The following is a 24,319-nucleotide window of genomic DNA, read 5'->3' on the forward strand; positions in this document are numbered from 1 at the left end:
CTGATTGGTGGAGTGCTGCAGTGATGATTGTCCTTCTGGAAGGTTCACCCATCTCCACAGATAAACACTGGAGTTCTATCAGACTGACCATTTGGGTACTTGGTCTGACCAAGGCCCTTCTCCCCCGATTGCTCAGTTTGGTCGGGCGGCCAGCTTTAGGAAGAGTCTTGGTGGTTCCAAACTTCTTCCATTTATGAATGATGGAGGTCACTGTGCTCTTGGAGACCTTAAATGCTGCAGACATTTTTTGGTACCCTTCCCCAAGTCTGTGCCTCAATCCTGTCTCAGAGCTCTACAGACAATTCCTTCGACCTCATGGCTTGGTTTTTGCTCTGACATGCACTGTCAACTGTGGGACCTTACATCGACAGGTGTCGGCCTTTCCAAATCATGTCCAATCAATTAAATTTACCACAGGTGGACTGAGTTGTAGAAACATCTCAAGGATGATCAATGAAACAGGATGCACCTGAGCTCAATTTCGCAAAGTGTGTGAATACTTATGTAAAAAAGATATTTTTATTTTTTCGATTAAATAAATTTGCAAAAAATGAATAAATGCTTTCACTTTCTCATTATGAGGTAATGTGTGCATATTGATAAGGGGGAAAAAAACTAATTTAATTCATTTCAGAATAAGATTGTAACATAACAAAATGTGGGGTCTGGATATGTTTCGAATGCACTGTATAGCCATTGATTTTTGAATACATCTCATACATCCTTCTCATTAGTTTAGTTCAACTCTGTTATGGTATTGTAAACAAACACAGCTTCAAAACATGGTTAAAAATGGATGGTCAGTCCTTGCATCTATAGCTCTGCCTATGTATTTGAGTGGTTGCATTTGTTCAATCATTTCAGAGACCTTGTGTTTGAGTGGCTCGATCCCTGGCCGAGTCATACCAAGGACTGTAAAAATAGTACCCAGTGCATATCTTCTTAGCACACAGCATTAAGTAAACAGATTGGGGTAAGTCCCTGCAATAGACTAGCGTCCTGTCCAGGGAGTATACAAGCTGCCTCACGCTACAGAAACAGAAGATAGGCTCCTTGATGAGCAGTCTTATCAGCTTGTGCAAGGCTACTTTACTACATTTCTCCAGCCCCAACTCTCAGCTGTTTACTCCTCCCCCTTGTTATTTGAATCCCAGATTGCTCTGATGTCAAAATAAGTGTATAAGGGAACCAAGATCGCACACAATGATACTTTTCAAACAGACAAATATAGACATTTTCCTTTATTTTTTAAATGTTTTTTTTTTATAGCGGATTCAATCAAGGGCTGATGGAACTAGCTACTAGCTAGCTTGCTAAATCTGCCACATTTACAGAAATGTTGAATGATGTTCATTTGTCCCTGTAAAATATATGTTATAAATTAAATTAAATCTTCTCTACGCTTTTTTAACCAGTCTTCTACTGGGGAGAGGAGAATCTGCCGAGGAAGAGGATGCTTTTGCTCTTGTTATGCCTGATGAAGAAGAGGAAGGGATGGTCAGCTGTGAAGTGTTCCTCTCGGATCATACAGAACGCTACTATCCCAGCAGTGGCGGCGGCAGCCTCCGTCCCCTCCTCGTTCACCTCCACAAAGGCCTTATGGGCCACCGTAGACAGGAAGAGCCCCCCCTCCCCGTTCATCCCAGACAGGTCGGCCCTGCCCCCCTCAAACACGTCCTTCATGCCCAGCTGGGTCAGGGGCTTGTTCAGCTCGTAGTCCTCCTCCAGTTTAAACTTGGGCAGGTGAACTATGACCTCTGTGCCCGTGTCCATGTTGTTCCTGCTGGTCCACTCATCCAGTTTCTCCATGGTCAGCTCTCTCTCCAGCTAAAATGGTACATACAGTTAAAACTCAGTCAGTATAGAAAGAAGGTGAAACACACACAGTTAAAATCCAATCAGTGTAGAGAGGCGTAGCAGCATTGACACTCCTACAGATGATAGATGATACTGTAGTAGTGGGATTTTCAGCAGCCTACCCGGGCCTGAGCCAAGTCCACCACCTAGTGGCAAATGATGCGTGGAAAATGCTAATATAGGTACCATGACTTGCTAAAACGTTAGCATTTGGAAACCAGGGAAACAAAACCAACGCATGGAATGCTGTCACAGTGGTTCTTCTTTAAAAGTTTAGAGCTTAGGCCGAGACCGTTAGTGGTAGATTCTGTCATTGCACCACACTATCACAAGGGGGAATTAGAATGCTGATCTCTCGGATGTCTAAACTGTGGCACAAATTGACTATCTTTTTTGAAGAATTAATGGAAATATTTACAGTCTGAGAGTCTCTCTTCTCTGGCACTAGAGATAACTTTTTTTTTTAAATAGGCAGGGTGGGCTTTTGGTTTCTCTCTCTGAAAACAGAAATAAATCATTCTAAATAAAAAAACGGGCTTTATTTACCACCATGTGAAAGAGTGATAGCCCCTCTATATAAAGTGAGTTTCTGAAACACGGAGTCCTTCTTTGCTGATGTGAAGAAGAAACGGAATGAAAGAGTCAGCATTTTGTCAGTATAAAGCTGAGTGACTCACTCATTCATGGCTTTGGATCAAAATAAACAAGTACCAACACTCTTTCTGATAGTCTTTAAAAAATAAATGTTCTGACGGTTTGGACCAAGTTAATCTGCTCATGTTGTGTGTGTTCAATTATTCGTGACATTGTGGTTGCAATGAAGAATGTAAACAAAATCAATCGTATTCATAATGAATAATCAGACGCATGTTGCAAGCTTTATTTTTCCAGCTTTTTTTCCCCTTCTCATTTATTTTATCTCATTTATTTTATCTCCGTCACCCTCTGCCTTATGGCCTCAAACTGCACCATTTTGTTTCTCTCCGTCACCCACACGCACTTTAAACATTTGGATAATAAAGCCTTTAAAGGCTGACATTGGTTGATTTTAGTACTTCTAACAGCCAAAATTCTAATTTTTAACATTCCCAGAAGGCATGGATTATTATACACTATTGCAGGCCTAAAACCTATGGGTTTAATCTTCTGAATTAATGATTACATTGAAGACAGAAGCCGTCTCTTAATGAGTTTCGAAAGCCGATCTGTTATCCAGCGATTATTATTATTATTAACCCTGCATTCTAATTATATAAAAGCCCCTTAGATATTCTCACAGACCTGATTTGCCCTAACGAAAAATGCCCTTAGATCTAAGTTTAGAATCCTCCAATCCTCTAAATTGGAGGGAGTACAGTATGTATACAGTACAGTACTTTTGTCAATAAAATAATGATACAAATACTCTTTCAAAATGTAGATGTTCATTTCAACTACTGTACATCTCAGCTACATAATCCCCAAGTCTAACAGTATTTTTTTAAACGTCTCCAGTAGATTTTCCGTTCCTCCTGAAAACCATAATCTGCTCACTTAAATGAATAGAGATCCTGGTCATTCTCACCCGACCCAACCATCCATGGAGATCAGTGGACAAAGGGCTGGACAACAGACAACAGAAAAAATACATTGGTTCCCAAAAAAGCGGTTAGTTTAGCTAGATTCTTAAAATATGTTTCTGTACGCAGAATTTGTGTGTTTGTAGTCACTTTTAATACTAATTTATCTACCGTTTATTCCATAGGCCACTGTAATCGATGGGGGCTCAGGGCTGTACCATTCTGCTCATCTGATGAAGATGCACATGGATCAGATTCAAACTTTGAAGACCGAGATGAAGTCATTGAAGGCTGACCAGCAGAAAGAGAAACATTCTCTGAGGGATACGAGAGATACGGGCGACAGCTGATCCATTGGTCCAGAGCCAGGCGGTATTGGCGGAGAGTCAGGTGGAGAATGACACGTTGAAGAGGGCGAGGAACGAGATGGAGTCACAATCCATGCCAGGCACACCTGTGAGCTCTGGAACTCCACCTCTGACAGGCAGAGTCAACATACGTGGTGGGTTCGTCAGGTCGTCGGTTCACACTGACATTTCCATTCCTCTTCTGACAAGAAAACTTGACGAACTGCTCACCAGGCACAGCAAGGGCCGTCCGGACCGTTATGCTGTTATGCTATTCCAAGGATGTGTAACCAAAGAGAGATACCACGAGTGGACACAGAATACCAACTGGGATGGATCCCGAGACAAATGTGGCTTACCAGTGAACCTCCGGGTGTGTCTCAGAAGTTTCTGTCCTTGACTGATGGAACACGAAAAAGCATGAAAGACAGAGTTAATGAGTACTTGAGGTCACAGAGAAAGTCTGGACATGGCCTGCTCTCCCTTACGTAAGGAATTAGGCCCTTTACCATGTTTACTATGTACTGTAGGCTGTGTTTACTTGTCAGACTGCACAGTAGTTTAATAAACATACATTTCAAAACAGTTGAAAAAAAATCTAATTCAATAATTTATTTGTACCACTGTAGATGCTGTTTTTATTTACAGTAGTTATATACAGCTGGAGGAATTTTGAAAACATGTTTTCAAACACAAAAATCCCCAAATTTGTGCCACAGTTTAGACTACCGATAGATAGTGCGGTCAGTTAGAGTTGAGTCCTATTCAAAGTGTAGCCTAAGGGCTAAAATGGGCAAACTTACAATGCTTAAGTACTCTAAAAACAGATTTGCCCCAACAACAAAAATGTATCAACCCCTACAAACATATGAATTTATTATTAACCCTGCATTATAATTGTATAAAAGCCCCTTAGATATTAATTTAGAATCCTCTAAATGTAAGATTTACAAGGACATTTTATTGATCTGCCAGTATTTTCATTTTGAGGTTCCGGTAAACTCTTTGATGTTTCCTTGTATGTGTCCCCCCAATTATTATTGGATTATTCACCATGGCAACAAACTAAATGTATTTCTTAGTTAGGTTGGCTTTTGTGGAGATCAGACTATTTTTATTTGCAAGGATATTTGTAAATTTTTGACCAAATGTAAGTCAGAACAAATACTTATTTCACTTTTATAATATTCCTGTTGCTATATGGAAATGCAAGAAATGTGTATGTAACTTTCTTCACCAGTTCCCTTACCACTTTGTACAATTGTGTGATTAGCCTACCCGTTGGTGTAACTGTAATGTTAATTATCTTGAGAGGAACTATGGTGTGTTATTTTTCTCTTATTGTCAATTGTGTATAGAGATTGTTGACATTAGTGTTTAATGTAACATTGTTTATTGGATTTACATTGTAGTCATTTTCTATTTCTTGTATCCTGTTTCCCTCTGTACACAGACCACATGTATACTCTGGTTCATCATTAAACTCCTAGACTGGTCTTCTGTGTCTGTCATCACTCTTTGACCAGAGTGCAGTACAGTATCCGTTTACTCCCAGTGGCCTATCCACACATTAGAGAGCACCAGACGCTGTTTTAATAATATAACTTATTTTGAACGAAAGCCAGGAATGAGTAAGTCAATCAGCCCTATGCTGTTCCTGCTTCTGTTGTCTATTCTCATTGCCCCGTTGGTTTGTCAGACTGCACAGTAGCCTATTAAACATATTAATTTTAAAACAGTTTTTTAAAACCCAATTCAATAATATATTTGTACCACTGTAGATCCTGTGTTTTTATTTTTTAGAATACAGTTGATTAACAGTTGGAGACATTTTGAAAACATGTTTTCAAACACTTGTTTTTCACACAAGTGTAGCAGGTTGTTAACAACGTTTACACTCTGAGAATGAGAATGGTAAATGACTGTAATTAAAAACTGTATTTATACAAAAGAAGCCATCCCCGAGGATGGGCTATTAGCAGGACAATAGGAAAGGAGGGAAGGGGGACCAATGTATTTAAAGACATTGAACAGTAGCCTAATAAACATCTGCATTTCGAAATAGTAAAAAAAAGAAATTCAAATCAAATCAAATCAATTGAATTCAATAACATATTTCTACCATGGTAGATGCTGTGTTTTTGGTTGATGGCCAATATTAAAACAGTCAAATGCATTAGTGAATTCAATCGCTTTAGCTGACATGTGATTTATTCATTGTTGAATTATTTAAGTCTCCTTTCTCTTTGTTCTGGAGTTCTTGAATACAAAAGAAGCCTTCCACCCTTGATGGGCTATCAGCAGGACAATAGACACATGCCGAGTTTAGGGACTTTAAATGTAGTAATGGATGTTTGCGAGGCATGTCACCTCTCCCATACTTTTGCATAGCCCACCAAATGCACTGTTTTCTAACCACATCTGGATGGTTCCATAACAAATTACTATGGGCATAAATATCACTGAATAACAGAACTATTGGAATAAAGTGGAATAAAGTAGGCTAAAGAAGGCAACAAATTGTTGCTTACTGAAACTCCCAAAGTCAACCAATTGTTATAATACGATTTGAAGCAATAGCCTACCCACGTGTGGTATTTCAGCACCATTTTGTGCTGCTCTGAGACAAGCATGGTCCCCATGGGCTTGATAAATCAATGAGATTTTATTTTTTAATTTTTATCTCCGTTTGGGTATTGGTTAGCCTACAATTAGGGTGGGAAATGTTAGGATTATTTTGCTCTTCACTCACAGTCACTTAGTAGCCTAGGCCTACTCCCGACCGGTCACGTTGTACAGCGCCATATTTTCTTAATATTAAAACCGTCAAATGCATTCCTGAATTCAATCGCTTTAGCTGACATGTTGAGGTTTATTCATTGTTTAAATATTCATGGCTCCCTTTGTTATTTCAATTTATAACTAAAATGCTTGAATGCATTTAAAGGCATGTAAGACTTGTATGCTGTGTGATGACACGCACAAATTAACTAATGATTGATTGATATACTGTATATTGAAGTAGGCCTGTATGCCAATAAGTAAGTTACACTATAACATCTCTTAAGGACTCTTAAGTCTACAGCGCCATGTCATTTCAATAACTTAACTTCTCAAAGATGCCCTCTGGTGGTCAAACTAGCATTATTGGCAACAATGGCTGACACTTAAATAACGTGCCATAGAATACTGTGGCACCCCACAAGCTGTGTTGCAGTATGACACAACTTTCAAAGGAAGAACCACTGTACCTTGCCCATAGTCTGTTTTCATGGTAAGGAAACCAATGTAATTTTGGTGAAGTATCTTTTTAACTATAGGAGGTTTTGTAGTGTATCGAACAGAGGGACAGCGAAGCGAACCCAGGTTGCTGGCATGAAAGGCAAACCCCCCTTCGCATCGAGCCAATAGGGTGAACCCACTTTGTGGGATTTGTAACATGGCTCATTAGTAAGGGTTGATTCAGTAGTGTGAAAAGGTTACAGGGGGTTGTGTATACCTTCACTAGGGGATCAGATCCATCAGTGGCCTCCTCAGGTAGCAGGACAAACATACTGAGCTCCTCGTCCACATACGGAAGCTCTACGATCTGGAGGTTATAGTCTGGGACGTAGTTAAAGGGGAACTTCTTCATCTGGTGCATCATCTGAACTGGCTTGCTTTCATTCTGAAAAATCACAGAATATAACAGAAAAGGAGAATGAGTTCATCTGACCACCATATAATTCACAATAGGCCTATACAGTGTAACTTGAAGGTTTGTTTTGTCTCTTGGATGACACACAAATGTGTCAAATCTTTGCCTGTACCATTGATATAAATAAGGCCCATTTAAAGTGAGCTTTTGAATCCTTTTTGGTTTAATATACATAATCATCATATCTTCTAGTAGTGTAGTATATAATTATATTATAATTCCATTATTGAATTACTCAGTATAGATATCTATCTAAATATTATTGACAATATTGACCTGGTTTAGTTTGAAGGGCATCTCTTTGGTGTCTTTTTGGTCAAATCGATTCAGCCAGTTTCCTTTGAAGTAGATGGCGTTGACTAGAGCCAACCTTGTCATAGCACTGACTGTCCCCGGCTTCAGCAGATCTTTGATTTTATCTGTAAACGTAAACATACAAACACACATGCACGTACACACACAAAATGAAACAATCTAAACCAAAAGCAACTCTAAAACAAGAAGTACCATTTGGTTCTAATGTCATTTAAGCAAAGACACATTTATTAATCTTATGCTGAGTTCCATGTTAGCTGATCCTAGTTACAGATCTGACGGTTCAATCAATCAAATGTATTTATAAAGCCCATTTTACATCAGCAGATGTCACAAAGTGCTTATACAGAAACCCAGCCTAACACCCTAAACAGCAAGCATGGCAGATGTAGAAGCACGGTGGCTAGGAAAAACAGCCTAGAAAGGCAGGAATCTAGGAAGAAACCCAGAGAGGAACCAGGCTTTGAGGGGGTGGCCAGTTCTCTTCTGGCTGTGTATGCTGTTGTATTTATGTTGTGTTTTATCCTCCCTGTATTGCACTACAAATTTCCCAATTTAGACAATATACAGTACCAGTCCAAAGTTTGGACACACCTACTCATTCAAGGGTTTTTCTTTATTTTTACTATTGTCTACATTGTAGTGTAATAGTGAAGACATCAACACTATGAAATAGCACATATAGAATCATGTATTAACCAAAAAAGTGTATTGAAGTGTAAACTATATTTTTGATTTTAGATTCTTCAAAGTAGCCACCCATTGCTTTGATGATAGCTTGGCACACTCTTGGCATTCTTTTCCAACAGTCTTGAAGGAGACTTTGAAGACTTTGACTTGGCCCATCTTCTTCTTATTGGTGTCCTTTAGTAGTGGTTTCTTTGCAGCAATTTGACCATGAAGGCCTGATTTATACAGTCTCCTCTGAACAGTTGATGTTGAGATGTGTCTGTTACTTGAACTCTGTGAAGCATTTGAGGCTGGTAACTCTAATAAACGTATCTTCTGCATCAGAGGTAACTCTGGATCTTCCATTCCTGTGGCGGTCCTCATGAGAGCCAGTTTCATCATGTCACTTGATGGTTTTTACTACCGCACTTGAAGAAACTTTCAAAGTTCTTGACATTTTTCGGATTGACTGACCTTCATATCTTAAAGTAATGATGGACTGTCATTTCTCTTTGCTTATTTGAGCTGTTCTTGTCATAATACAGTGGCTTGCGAAAGTATTCACCCCCCTTGGCATTTTTCCTATTTTGTTGCCTTACAACCTGGAATTAAAATAGATTTCTGGGGGGTTTGTATCATCTGATTTACACAACATGCCTACCACTTTAAAGATGCAAAATATGTTTTTATTGTGAAACAAACAAGAATTAAGAAAAAAAACTGAAATCTTGAGAGTGCATAACTATTCACCCCCCCCAAATTCAATACTTTGTACAGCACCTTTTGCAGCAATTACAGATGCAAGTCTCTTGGGGTATGTCTCTATAAGATTGGTACATCCAGCCACTGGGATTTCTGTCCATTCTTCAAGGCAAAACTGCTCCATCTCCTTCAAGTTGGATGTGTTTCGCTGGTGTACAGCAATCTTTAAGTAATACCATAGATTCTCAATTGGATTGAGGTCTGGGCTTTGACTAGGCCATTCCAATACATTTAAATGTTTCCCCTTAAACCACTCAAGTGTTTCTTTAGCAGTATACTTAGGGTCATTTTCCTGCTGGAAGGTCTCAAATCTCTGGAAGACTGAAACAAGCTTCCCTCAATAATTTCCCTCTATTTAGCACCATCCATCATTGCTTCAATTCTGACCAGTTTCCCAGTCCCTGTCAATGAAAAACATCCCCACAGTATGATGCTGCCACCACCATGCTTTACTGTGGGGGTGGTGTTCTCGGGGTAATGAGATGTGTTGGGTTTGTGCCAGACATAGCGTTTTCTTGATGGCCAAATAGTAACATTTTTTTCTCATCTGACCAGAGTAGCTTCTTCCATATGTTTGGGGAGTCTCCCACATGCCTTTGGCAAACACCAAACGTGTTTGCTTATTTTTTCTATAATAATGGCTTTTTTTCTGGCCACTCTTCCGTAAAGCCCAGCTCTGTGGAATGTACGGCTTAAAGTGGTCCTATGGACAGACACTCCAATCTCCGCAGTGGAGCTTTGCAGCTCCTTCAGGGTTATCTTTGGTCTCTTTGTTGCCTCTGTGATTAATGCCCTCCTTACCTGGTCTGTGGGTTTTGGTGGGCGGCCCTCTCTTGGCAGGTTTGTTGTGGTGCCATATTCCTTCAATTTTTTAATAATGGATTTAAATGGTGCTTCGTGGGATGTTCAAAGTTTTGGATATTTTTCTATAACCCAACCCTGATCTGTACTTCTCCACAAATTTGTCCCTGATCTGTTTGGAGAGCTCCTTGGTCTTCATGGTGCCGCTTGCTTGGTGGTGCCCTTTGCTTAGTGGTGTTGCAGACTCTAGGCCCTTTCAGAATATATACTGAGATCATGTGACAGATGATGTGACACTTAGATTGCATACAGGTGGACTTTAGTTAACTAATTATGTGACTTCTGAGGGTAATTGGATGCACCAGATCTTATTTAGGGGCTTCATAGCAAAGGGGATGAATAGATATGCACGCACCACTTTTCCGTTTTTTTTTTATGTAAAATTTTTCATTTCACTTCACCAATTTGGACTATTTTGTGTATGTCCATTACACAAAATCCATATAAAAATCAATTTACATTTAAATTACAGGTTGTAATGCAACAAAATAGGAAAAACGTCAAGGGGATGAATACTTTTGCAAGGCACTGTATGGACTTGGTCTTTTACCAAATAGGGCTATCTTATGTATACCACCCCTACCTTGTCACAATACAACTTATCGGCTCAAACGCATTAAGAAGGAAAGAAATTCCAAATGAACTTTTAACAAGACACACCTGTTGATTGAAATTCATTCCAGTTGACTACCTCATCAAGCTGGTTGAGAGAATGCCAAGAGTGTGCAAAGCTGCCATCAAGGCAAACGGTGGCTACTTTGAAGAATCTGAAATCTAAAATATTTGTTTAACACTTTTTTGGTTACTACATGATTCCATATGTGTAATTTCATAGTTTTGATGTCTTCACTATTATTCTCCAATGTAGAAAACTGAAAAAATAAGATAACCCCTGGAATGAGTAGGTGTGTCCAAACTTGTGACTGTTACTGTATGTGATTGATTAACTGAATGATTGATTGATATGTTGAATGATCATACTCGCTGTCTGCTGCTCCACCCAGCCATTGATCTCTCCTCTGGCCTCCTCTGCTGCGCCGAGGAAATCCACTGCCTTCATGTCTGCATGGTAGAACTTGTGGGTGGATTCTAAAAACTCCTACAGCAGAGTGAAACAGTTCAATTAGCATATAGAGGACAGTAAAACCAATACAGCAGAGAGAACAGTTCAATAAGCATATAGGGAAACACGGTAGAACTTCTGGGGACAGAAATAGCACAGCCAGTCTGTTGTCTGTTTCAATAAAGCCCTATTCGCACAGGACTAGTATTACTATAGAACATCGGGTATGTAATTATTACCTCAGCATATCCGAAAAGTGTAAAGATTGTATAGATTAGTAGACTGTAAAGTGGTAGTGTGGCTGTTACTTGCATGAAAAGTATAGTTTATAGTGAAACTCACAGTCAGGAAGTTGCAGGTCTTCTCTCCATACAGGCGATTGGCCAGTTTCAGGATGTAAGATGCAGAGGGAGAGTTGATATCTCCATTGAGTGTCTGGAAATCTGTGTGGACGTCTTTAGTCAAGTTGAATGACAGAACCTGGGGAGAATTCCGAGAGGAAAGATGGTTAAAGTGATGATAATGGTGGTTAGGGTTGCAAAACAACTGATCATTTACCAAAGTCACCAGAATTTCTGGTCATTTACAGTTAATCTATTGCAATTGATGGTAACTTTGGTAAATACTGTATACTTGAATAACTTTTAAAAAATGTATTCGTTCAAAATATTCATTTTTATATCTGTGTCCATGTTGTCCATGAGTTTCTAATGGATAAACTATGAGAAAATAGCGTAATTAATTAAAAAAACAAATTCTTATTAACAATGGAATCATTTTCAACTTTTTTCACAACTGCCACCAGTTACGTGCCAAAACATTTACAACAAAGACATGTTGACATAGCAAAATAAATAAAAGAGTATAAAAAGATTTAATGTTGAACTCCTCATATTAAATACGAATGAACGCTACTCAACAAGTATTCTATATTTAGAATAATATTTTACGGCTTTGTCAATTTTTTAAAAACATTTTCAAATCCTCTTATTTTTTATTAATTTATATATTTTACATTATTAAAATGTCTAAATCATACCCAAGTTTCCTAAATTCTGGTAGTTTACTGGTAAACTTAGAAAGTTATCGGTAATATACCCTCCCTTTGCAACCCTTTGGGTTATGATGATGAAATGAATAAAGGTGACTAAATCAAGCTTGGACTGTGTGCAGATAAAGTGCAGTGTACATCTCGCACACAAAGAAATTGTTATGGTGTAATATGCTACTGTAAATGTAAATACGTCCCATATGGCACCCTATTATTCCCTGCCTATAGCCCTATGGGCCCTGGTCAAAAGTAGTGCACTATATAGGGAATAGGGTGCCATTTGGGGAAAAGTAACCTGTGGGTTTATAGCCCTCTCCATGGTAACTAGCTGGACAGTGATACGTACGTAGATACTGCTGTGGTACGTTCCAAAGTACAAGTTGAGTAGCAATAGTCAGAGTTAGTCATGTCTTCCATCTACGTTACATGTAGCCTACTTTAAGGGTGTGTATGTGTGTCTATCTCTCTCAGTGCGTATCTGTGTGTGTGTGTGTGTGTGCGTGTGCCCATGTCTGTGTATCTGAGTATGTGTGCGTTACCTTTGCCATCTGAGCAGCTGTGTCTCCTTTAGCTCCCAGGTAGACCATGGCCAGAGCTGAGCTGATACTGAAGGGGGAGATGAAGACATTCCCTGTGTTGGTCTGACCCAGAGTGCGGTACAGCTCCAAGGCAAAGGCTGTGTTAGAGCTGCTGATAGAAGCCATGGCTGATGACTGATCTGTCTGAAGAAAGGAGATTACAGTATTGTTTGACATATGCAGACTAATCAGATCATCAGATCTACACTGATTTTAATGTGACAATATGACGTTTTGGAGCATCTTACAGTATGTGACCAAAATCTACTCCACACATCTCCCCATCACTAGTCTATTTAATTTTGGAAATCAAGTTATCATTGATCCTGCATGAATTCTGATCCAATTCACTCTAGTTTGGGCCTACACTGAATAGGCTACTCAATGACATTGACAATAGAGAAATAGATTCCAAGGCAGAATGTTATTGTTCATTTTAACCCTGTGTTCTTGCACCCTCACATACCAATTGCTACAGGTGTGTGCGTTTCTAAATCATGTCCAGTCAATTGAATATACCACTGGTGAACTCCATTCAAGTTGTAGAAGCATCTCAAATCAAATCAAATGTTATTAGTCACATGCGCAGAATACAACAGGTGTAGATACAACCTTACAGTGAAATGCTTACTTACGGGCCCCTAACCAACAGTGTAGGTTAAAAAATATATATATATGGATAAGAATTAAAGATAAAAGTAACAAGTAATTAAAGAGCAGCAGTAAAAAATAACAATATATACAGGGGGGTGCCGGTACAGAGTCGATGTGTGGGGGCACCGGTTAGTTGAGGTAGTATGTACATGTAGGTAGAGTTATTAAAGTGACTATGCATAGATGACAACAGAGAGTGGCAGTGGTGTGAAGAGGGTGGGGGGGGGGGGGTGGGGGGTAATGCAAATAGTCTGGGTAGCCATTTGACTAGATGTTCAGGAGTCTTATGGCTTTGGGGTTGAAGCTGTTAAGAAGCCTTTTGGACCTAGACTTGGCACTCCAGTACCGCTTGCCGTGCGGTAGCAGAGAGAACAGTCTATGACGAGGGTGGCTGGAGTCGTTGACAATTTGTAGGGCATTCCTCTGACACCGCCTGGTATAGAGGTCCTGGATGGCAGGAAGCTTGGCCCCAGTGATGTACTGGGCCGTTCGCACTACCCTCTGTAGTGCCTTGCGGTCGGAGGCCGAGCAGTTGCCATACCAGGCAGTGATGCAACCAGCTCTCGATGATGCAGCTGTAGAACCTCAGGAGATCTGAGGACCCGTGCCAAATCTTTTCAGTCTCCTGAGGGGGAATAGGTTTTGTCGTGCCCGCTTTACGACTGTCTTGGTGTGCTTGTACCATGTTAGTTTGTTGGTGATGTGGACACCAAGAAACTTGAAGTTCTCAACCTGCTCCACTGCAGCCCCGTCGTGGGAGAATGGGGGAGTGCTCGGTCCTCTTTTTCCTGTTTTTCACAATCATCTCCTTTGTCTTGATCACGTTGAGGGAGAGGTTGTTGTCCTGGCAGCACACAGCCTCACAAGAGTGATCAATGGAAACAGAATGTAACCTGAGCTCAATTTCGAGTCTCATAGCAAAGGGTCTGAATACTTACGCATCGGTATTTCTGTTTTTCATTTTTATAAATTTGCAAAAATGTCTAACAAACTGTTTTCGCTTTTTTCATTATGGGGTATTGTGTGTAGATTGCTGAGGATTATTATTATTATTTTTAAACGTAATCAATTTTAGAATCGGGCTGTAACGTAACAAAATGTGGAAAAAGTCAAGGGATCTGAATACTTTCAGAAGGCACTGTATATTCAACAGCTAAAAGCTAAATGCATGTAGGCTACAAGTGTATGCTACTGCTACTGTAGTGTGCTTGGGATTAGGAAGACTAATATTTGTCACTTACCCGTTCTGCTTCTCTGTGTGTGAAAAGCTCCGACATGCACTGGTTCCAGTGAAAGAGAAACGAAACAACAGAGAACTGCAAATAAGCCCCGGAAATGCCCAAGTCATCTGGTGCGTCCTTTAATATAGGCTATGCACTGCTCTACCGAGCCATAAAACTGGGTGGAGACTGAATATACAGGCCTGTCCACTTTGCGTAAGTCAGTTCACCTATTGATATTGCCAGTAAGACTGAGTTCACCTGCTGGACTTTGGTCCCTCTGCCGTACCTGCCCTGCTAAGATATAGGATGTCCAAGCAGGGAACCCACATTTCAGGACGACTTTAATGATTAACACATACACAACTTCAAAGCAGAGTCAGAGCAGATAGACGCCATTACCAGTCACACCTTGAATTTCCCATCAATATTAAGCCAGGTGACTTTTGTTCTCTCGGATACATTCCTGTCTTCTTCAACATGTAGCAGGCGGGTGAGTTTCTGTCTCAGTCCCGTTTTGGTTTTCACCCTTTTCTTTCTTATTTTTTACTTAAAAAAAATATCTAACCTTTATTTAACTAGGCAAGACAGTTAAGAACAAATTCTTATTTACAATGACGGCCTTATCAGTCACTCCAAATGGGGTAATCCATGGTGACCAATGCAGAACAAACATGACTGATTCTCACTATCAATACCTCGCCCCGCCCTTACTTTCCGCCCCTCTCTCTCTCTCTCTCTCTTGGCTGAGGTCACCCGTGCTCCCCGACAGTACCAAAATGAGGGAACCGACAGACAGAAAGGGGACATACAGACAGGGGGACAGAAACTGCCACACCTGATTCAGTTAGTCAAAGGCTTGATGATTAGTTGACTTATTGAATCAGGTGTGTCAGTTTAGCGTTACATTTTTGGGGGGAATGTCTGGGGGGGCCGAGGAGAGGGTTGGAAAACCCTGACGCTTTCTGACCTTGACTTAATTCCCTAATAACTCCAGCACCTTCACGCGTGAGAATACAATGAATAGTTAGTTCAATAGTTAAACAGCTCATAGTTAGTTAGTTAGCCCATAGTGCACGTCAGAGCAAAAACTAAACCATGAGGGTGAAGAAATTGTCCATAGAGCTCTGAGACCGGATGGTATGATTGTAGCATTGAAGGTCCCCAAGAACACAGTGGCCTCCATCAAATGCTTTATTTATAAAAATAAAAACAACTTTTACCCCTTTTTCTCCCCAATCAATTTTGTGATATCCAATTTGTAGTTACAGTCTTGTCCCATCGCTGCAACTCATCTAAGGACTCGGGAGAGGCGAAGGTTGAGAGCCATACGTCCTCCAAAACACAAACCTTCCACTGCTTCTCGACACACTGCTCGCTTAACCCGGAAGTCAGCCGCACTGTGTCAGAGGAAACACTGTCTATCTGGCGACCAAAGTCAGCTTGCAGGCACCCGGCCTGCCACAAGGACAAGGAAATCCCAGCCTGCCAAACCCTCCACTAACTCCGACGACACTGGGCCAATTGTGCGCCGCCCCTTGGGTCTCCCGGTCATGGCCGTCTGTGACATAGCCTGGGATCGAACATGGGTCTGTAGTTACGCCTCAAGCACTGCGATGCGGTGCCTAAGACTGCTGCGCCATGCAAGTTTGGAACCACCAAGACTCTTCCTAGAGCTGGCCGCCCGGCCAAACTGAGCAATCGGAGGAGAAGGGCCTTGGTCAGGGAGGTGACCAAGAACCCAATGGTCACTCTGACAGAGCTCCAGAGTTCTTCTGTGGAGATGGGAGAACCTTCAAGAAGGACAACCATCTCTGCAGCACTCACCAATCAGGCCTTTATGGTAGAGTGGCCAGACGGAAGCCACTCAGTAAAAAGGACATGACAGACCATTTCGAGTTTTCGAAACGCACCTAAAGGACTCCCAGACAGTGAAAAACATGATTCTCTGGTCTGATGAAACCAAGATTGAACTCTTTGGCCTGAATGCCAAGCATCATGTCTGGAGGAAACCTGACACCATCCCTACAGTGAAGCATGGTGGGGCAGCATCATGCTGTGGGGATGTTTTTCAGAGGCAGGGACTGGGAGACTAGTCAGAATCAAGGGAAAGATTAACCGAGCATAGTACAGGGAGATCCTTGATGAAAACCTTATCCAGAGCGCTCAGGACCTCAGACTGGGGTGAAGGTTCACCTTCCAACAGGACAATGACCCTAATCACACAGTCATGACAACGTAGAAGTGGCTTCGGGGCAAGTCCCTGAATGTTCTTGAGTGGCCCAGGCAGAGCCCGGACATCTCTGGAGAGACCTGAAAATAGCTGTGCAGCAACGCTCCTCATCCAACCTGACAGTTTGTGAGGATCTGCAGAGAAAAATGGGAGAAACTCCCCAAATACAGGTGTACCAAGCTTGTAGCGTCATACCGAAGATGACTCTAGGCTGTAATCGCTGCCAAAGGTGCTTCAACAAAGTACTGAGTAAAGGGTCTGAATACTTATGTAAATGTGATATTTCTTTTTTTTATATAGCAAAAATGTTTACAAAAAAAATACGTTTTTTCCTTTGTCATTATGGGCCATTATGGGTCTCCCCTGAGATGTTCAATCGGTTTCAAGTCCGGCCTCTGGCTGGGCCACTCAAGGACATTTAGAGATAGGGCTGTGGGACCACACAATTTCGTCAGCCGGTGATTGTCAAGCAAATAACTGTCATTCTCATGGTAATTGACCGTTAACTAACATAAACACATTTAGCATCTCCTGGCTTCCACATATTTGGAACATCTACATATTAAAAAGTAATAAATCCATGTAATATAGCTTACATCGTCGCAATAAATCCATTATTTATTTTTGACAGACAGGTCTAAAAAAGCATGATATGCAGAAAATGTAGTCTATATCAGAACAACAGAATAGCATACTCTTGAGTTGTCCTTATGTTGGGTCCTGATCTGGCTATGCCAAATGGCTGTGGGCTACACTAGTTAATTTAGCTGACAATATTTGCTTACAATTCCGTGGCATTATTTTCTAGTATGAAGAATACAATTAAACAAAGCTGAAAAAAAATCTAAAATATTAGAGTGCGTCCATGCGGCTATTCTTTGTTGAGCGGTGAACAAAGTAATAGGTATTCCTATATGCTTAATTTAGAGTTACTAAATGTAACTTTAGTTGTTCTACAAATGTTGGGCTATATGTTTAGATTTTTAATACACTGTAAGGCTGCATGATGTGACTAATGATTATTTGAAAAAAGTCGCTTGAAAGGCATGAACTCTACTTTGTTTTTTGTGCATCAGTCACTCATTCACAAGTTGACAAGCACTTGATAATGCGTAGAATTTCACGGGGGCATTCACTTTGCGTATCGGTAAAGCACCCTAAAAAAATCCATACCTTTTGCGGCCAGTGGAGGTTGTGCCCTTCTCCCTGAGTGCTGTGCTCTATCACATGATTGGGTCTTTCTCACATGCTACAAGTGATGACAGACACATCCGGGACGCAACTGCACGTGGCCTTGTCCAATTCCGAAGTGCATATTGAAGATATTGGAAGAATTGTCCACATTTCATTTTCATCAGCATAACAACATTTCATTTTCATCAGCATAACAAGATGAGTTGGCCTAACGAACAGCAAAAGCAATAGCCTATGTCAATCTACTATCCCCCAGAGTACAAAGGTCGACCTATTCTATTCCTTGCGAGAAATAAATATTCCAAATATAGTCTGGGACAATAGTGGGATGCGATAGATCCCAAATTAATACAACCACGAGCATCAAAATACTTGTTTTACGCAATGTGGCTGACGCAACAGATCAGAATGTTTAGCTTAAAATGTTGACACACTATTAGGCTACTTATTGACACTGTAAACGCATCAATGCGCACTTGGTAGTAGGCTATAAGCGTGAATGTTCCATCAGCGGAAAACACCAACGCAAATGTAATTATGCATGTAATGCTTTTATTATAAAGGTGCATTTCTATGGTGAAAATGATCTCTCTCAAACTTGAAACTCACCGCTGCTTGTGTATGCCAGTTAAATCCTACACCCCTTGTAAAGCAGATTAATGTGCTACATTTTAAGAAGTTATTTGGCCACTTTAGTTGTGATACAAACCTTATGAAAACATTTAAGCCTATGGGCTAGGCTACATGAGGTGTGACTAGGATTCGAAGGAAAAAAACGGTGTCCCTTCCCACAGGAAGGTTAAGCAAATGAAGGCTAATGTGATTAGCATGAGGTTGTAAGTCACATGAAAATTTCCCAGGACAAAAACACAGTTGAAGTCGGAGGTTTACATACACTTAGGTTGGAGTTATTAAAACTAGTTTTTCAACCACTCCACAAATCTCTTGTTAAACAAACTATAGTTTTGGCAAGTCGGTTAGGACAAAAAAAAGAAATCAGCCAAAAAATTGTAGACCTCCACAAGTCTGGTTCATCCTTAGGAGAAATTTCCAAATGGCTGAAGGTACCACGTTCATCTGTACAAACAATAGTACGCAAATATAAACACCATGGGACCATGCAGCCGTCATACCGCTCAGGAAGGAGACGTGTTCTATCTCCTAGAGATGAATGTACTTTGGTGCGAAAAGTGCTAATCAATCCCAGAACAGCAGCAAAGGACCTTGTGAAGATGCTGGAGGAAAAAGGTACAAAAGTATCTATATCCACAGTAAAACAAGTCCTATATCGACATAACCTGAAAGGCCGCTCAGCAAGGAAGAAGCCACTGCTCCAAAACCACCAAAAGAAATCCAGACTATGGTTTGCAACTGCACATGGGGACAAAGATCATACTTTTGGGAGAAATGTCCTCTGTTCTGATGAAACAAAAATATAACTGTTTGGCCATAATGACCATTGTTATGTTTGGAGGGAGAATGGGGAGGCTTGCAAGCCGAAGAACACCATCCCAACCGTGAAGCACGGGGGTGGCAGCATCATGTTGTGGGGGTGCTTTGCTGCAGGAGGGACTGGTGCACTTCACAAAATAGATGGCATCATGAGGGAGGAAAATGATGTGGATATATTGAAGCAACATCTCAAGACATCAGTCAGGAAGTTAAAGCTTGTTTGCAAATGGGTCTTCCAAATGGACAATGACCCCAAGCATACTTCCAAAGTTGTGGCAAAATGGCTTCGGGACAACAAAGTTAAGGTATTGGGGGTGGCCATCACAAAGCCCTGACTTCAAGCCTATAGAAAATGTGTTTGGCAGAACTGAAAAAGCGCGTCCAAGCAAGGGGTCTACAAACCGGACTCAGTTACACCAGCTCTGTCAGGAGGAATGGGCCTAAATTTACCCAACTTATTGTGGGAAGCTTTTGGAAGGCTACCCTAAACGTTTGACCCAAGTTAAACTATTTAAAGGTAATGCTACCAAATACTAATTGAGTGTATGTAAACTTCTGACCCACTGGGAATGTGATGAAAGAAATAAAAATTGGTCCATATTCATGTCCTGCTAAGCATTCAAAGTAAAGTACAGATATTCAAAAAAACTACTTCAGTAGTACTTTCAATTATTTTTACTTAACTACTTTACAACACTGATGTTAGTTTTACCACATAACATTCTTGTTGAATACCCAGTTCTCTTTTGAGTTAGCATTAAATAGTGTACACTCCCCTGTATTTTAGATTTTGACAAATATACATTATTTAGACATATCTGAATATCTACCATCTGTTTGATGCTAAAGAGCCCTGTACAGCTTATTTATAGTTTCTGTGATTCCATAAAGGGTAGACAAGTTTCGAAGATGAAATAAATATGGATATTTTCTATCAATGGTGTTCTATATGGTCTTATGCTGAGCCACACTGTCTGCGTTTATGGCTGTGTTTACACAGGCAGCCCAATTCTATATATTTTCCACTAATTGGTCTTTTGACCAATCACATCAGATCTTTTTCAGAACCAATTAGTGAAAATGATATCAGAATTGGGCTGCCTGTCTAAACACAGCCATAGTCCTTTATCCGGGTTCAATACACTGGCAGTGGTGTTTGGCATGGTGGCTTGTGAAAGCTGAGACTGTTTGTGCTTGTGGCGTATGGTCTTGTTTTGTAGACGTCTCTTTGTATTGTGTTTTGAGAATATGCAGAGAGAAGAATGAGGTGGCTGTGTCATTATTGTTCTAGTCTTGATTGTATACCTTTCAGGGTCCCTTGCTGGTTTTTAGATCACAATCTTGTGCTCCATAATCGCAAGATTTGTCCCCTCCGTCATGCTCTTGTACCCCAAATTCTGCCGCTTTGGTGTATATTTCAGCAGGGCACTGTGGAAGGACTCCAGATTACCAGAGTTTTACAAAGAGAAAAGGTAAAAAGAGAAAATGGATAGACTAAATTGATTACATGGTCTGGAAGGTACACACTGCTAGCCAGCTGAGAACTAACTAACCAATCATAGATGATTTATACACATTCATCATTGCTACCAACACACAAACAGAGCATGAGTAAGCTATATCGACAATTATATTTTTAGTAACAGAGGGTTTTCCAAACCAGGGTGGAATAGATGGCTACTAGATTGAGCTACTCTTATTTGCTAATATTAGCTAGCTTATGTTAGCTAATGGTAGTAAAAAATAGAACTAACAAACAAACATGTTTACTCTACTGAAGTTACCAGTCTAGCAGTGACTACCATGGCATAGGCAAAATTGATTGACAGTGTGTATACAAAAGATAGCTAGCTAGCTATTTGATTTAGCTGATGGCTTTCAGAGTTCAATACAGGACTGTAATGTTAGCTAGCTAGCTAACTTACCTAGTCCAGCTAGGCTGGCATGCTAGCTAATGTTATGTTATCCCTAAACAAGAATTCTATGTTTTGTTGTGAAGGAAAAAAATAGGGTTTCGCATTACTTCTCTGCTATCGTCCAAATTAATTCCCCATCCATTGGATGGGGGTCCCGAGTGGCGCAGCAGTCTAAGGCACTGCATCTCAGTGCTAGAGGTGTCACTACAGACCGGCCGCGATTGGGAGTCCCACAGGACAGCGCACAATTGGCCCAGCGCTGTCCGGGGTAGGCCATCATTGTAAATAAGAATTTGTTCTTAACTGACTTGCCTGGTTCAATTCCAGGCTCAATTCCAGGCTGTATCACAACCGGCCACGATTGGGAGTCCCACAGGACAGCGCACAATTGGGCCAGTGGTGTCCGGGGTAGGCCATCATTGTAAATAAGAATTTGTTCTTAACTGACTTGCCTGGTTCAATTCCAGGCTCAATTCCAGGCTGTATCACAACCGGCCACAATTGGGAGTCCCACAGGACAGCGCACAATTGGCCCAGCGTTGTCCGGGGTAGGCCATCATTGTAAATAATAATTTGTTCTTAACTGACTTGCCTGGTTAAATAAATAAAAATCAGTTCACCCTGAAAATTCCTCTAATCTTTGGTCACTGTAAGCATTACACTGTGGCAGCATCGGGATAAATCTCTGGTAGGTAGAACAGTGAAAGAGAACTCACTTTCACACTTGTTTGTAATTAGCACAGCCAGACACAGAACACCACATGGGCATGATGAGAAACATTAGTCAAAAACAAATGTTTTCAAACAAATCTTGCCTAGAGAAGTTCTGAGATTACTGTGTGCTGGTTGTCCGAAGTAAACAACGCCATCATGCAAGTTTTTGGGCAGACCCATCTACCTAGCGGGGCGGTATCTGCATTAGCTATGAATGCTGGACTTTGTGGTTCACTATGAGCAGCCGAAAACACAGAAAGTCGAAACTTCCCGATTCTACCAGTGAAATTAAAATGCGCTCATTCTAGCTTGTGGTTTCACAAATGTTGATGTTTCTGACCAAAAACGTAATGTTGTTAATATAGTAACGACTATATGTTGTGGCAGAACCAGAGTGAAATTCCCCCGTTAGTCTTTGGTACTTCATTCAGCTGACTAATGTTAACTAGCAAGCATTTGATGTTGAGACACTACACTGTTAGACCTACTGTGTAAAATGTTCCCTTACCTCGGTTCTTTTAAAGTCCTTTATAGTCGACTTTGTTGAAAGTCTTGTTGAAGTCTTCTTATTAAAATCACAGCTATTGAGGACAGGCTTGATTTTTTTTAAGGCCCTCTAAAAATGTATGTTATTGTGGTTCAAGGCCCTCTCCTCTTCTCTCTATACACCAAGTCACTTGGCTCCGCCATATCCTCACGTTGTCTCTTCTATTATTGCTATGCAGATGACACTCAACTACTTTTCTCCTTCCCCCCTTCTGACACCCAGGTGGCGACACGCAGTGATGCATGTCGCCACCTGGGTTTCAAAAGTGGAAGGGGATCACTGCGTGCCTGGCAGATATCTCCGCTTGGATGTCAGACCACCACCTTAAGCTCAACCTTGACAAGCCAGAGCTGCCCCTTCCTCCCGGGGAAATCCTGCACACTCAAAGACCTTTCCATCATGGTTGACAACTCCACAGTGTCGCCCCCTAAGAGTGCAAAGAACTGTGGTGTGACCCTGGACAACACCCTGTCATTCTCTGCAAAATCAAAGCAGTGACTCATGTTTTACAACATCTGTTGAGGGCAACCCTACCACACACAGAAAGCGGCACAGGTCCTAATCCAGGCACTTGTCATCTCCTGCCTGGACTACTGCAATTCACTGTTGGCTGGGCTCACCCCTTGTGCCATCAAACCCCAGCAACTTGTCCAGAATGCTGCAGCCCTTCCCGAGATCACCCATGTCACCCTGTTCTTCCGCACACTCCACTGGCTTCCAGCCGAAGCTTGCATCCACTGCAAGACCATGGTGATTGATTACGGAGCAGCAAGAGGAACTGCCCCTCCCTACCTTCAGGTTATGCTCAAACCCTACACCCCAACATGAGCACTCCATTCTGCCACCTCTAGTCTCTTGGCCTTCCCACTGTTACGGGAAGGTAGCTCCCACTCAGTCAAGCCAGTCCAAGCTCTTCTCGGTCCTGGCACCCCAATGGTGGAACCAGCTTCCCCCCTGAAGCTAGGACAGTAGAAACCCTACCTCTTCAAATAGTATTTTAAGTAATTTCCCTCCTCTCCTCGACCCCTCCCCCAACACTTTCACTTGACCCCCTCCCTTTTTAACTCTGACTTTGCTGATAACTACTTTATTGAGGAAAAGTGTACTTACTATGCCTGTGATGTGTGGTTGTCCCAACTATCTATTTTAAGATTAGTGCACTAACTGTAAATTGTTCTGGATAAGAGCGTCTGCTAAACGACTAAAAAGTAAACTGACACTGAAATTATAATATCCCCACCTCAACATGAGTTGTACTAGCTAGTTGGTCAAGTTTGTACTGACATGACACTATGATGTCTCCTCTTTCCAAACGCGAGTGTTACGCAGTTTACACACCAAAAAAAAAAAAAAAAACGTTAATGCACAATAATCGGTGTGCACGATCCCAGAAGTCCTTGTTAATTTGTAATTGAGAGTGTCCAATCCCGGAAATACTTGTGTCAGTGCGGGATCAGGAGTATGCAGCGATCGGCACACAAATTTGAGAAATTACAGCTTACCTCCTGCTCAAATTTCACAAAATGTGTACGTACAGTTTGGAAAATACCCGGAAACATTTTTTGATTTGTAATAATGTGATTACGGTGTATGTTTTCTCAAACGATGCATACTGATAATGGGGGACGGC

The 24,319-nt window shown here is 41.1% G+C and overlaps 1 protein-coding gene across 3 annotated transcripts; it reads right to left on the reverse strand.

Moving 5' to 3' along the window:
- Window positions 1–1,276: 1,276 nt before the first annotated feature.
- On the reverse strand, window positions 1,277–23,608 carry LOC139406758 (leukocyte elastase inhibitor-like). Of its 3 annotated transcripts, none has more exons than XM_071149763.1 (7): window positions 23,535–23,608; window positions 12,721–12,903; window positions 11,473–11,610; window positions 11,049–11,166; window positions 7,737–7,879; window positions 7,263–7,430; window positions 1,277–1,827 (listed from the first exon to the last, which is right to left on the reverse strand). In XM_071149763.1, exons 2-7 carry the CDS (start codon window positions 12,883–12,885, stop codon window positions 1,420–1,422), a joined length of 1,140 nt encoding a protein of 379 aa, XP_071005864.1. In that variant the 5' UTR covers window positions 12,886–12,903; window positions 23,535–23,608; the 3' UTR covers window positions 1,277–1,419. The 3 variants fall into 3 exon arrangements, with proteins under 3 accessions (XP_071005864.1, XP_071005863.1, XP_071005862.1); XM_071149762.1 differs by lacking the exon at window positions 23,535–23,608 and adding an exon at window positions 15,045–15,105; XM_071149761.1 differs by lacking the exon at window positions 23,535–23,608 and adding an exon at window positions 14,655–14,736.
- Window positions 23,609–24,319: the final 711 nt, after the last annotated feature.

This window comes from Oncorhynchus clarkii, chromosome 4, assembly GCF_045791955.1.
Source record: "Oncorhynchus clarkii lewisi isolate Uvic-CL-2024 chromosome 4, UVic_Ocla_1.0, whole genome shotgun sequence".
Lineage (NCBI taxonomy): Eukaryota > Metazoa > Chordata > Actinopteri > Salmoniformes > Salmonidae > Oncorhynchus > Oncorhynchus clarkii.

Bases quoted from the DNA above. Each gene is read 5' to 3' on its own strand.
- LOC139406758 (XM_071149761.1), bottom strand. From the start codon at position 14,690: ATGTCGGAGCTTTTCACACACAGAGAAGCAGAACGG. The intron at 11,611-12,720 runs GTAACGCACACA...AATTCTCCCCAG, and splicing joins CAGCTGCTCAGATGGCAAAG to GTTCTGTCATTCAACTTGAC. The intron at 1,828-7,262 runs GTATACACAACC...GTACCATTTTAG, and splicing joins GATCTGATCCCCTAGTGAAG to CTGGAGAGAGAGCTGACCAT.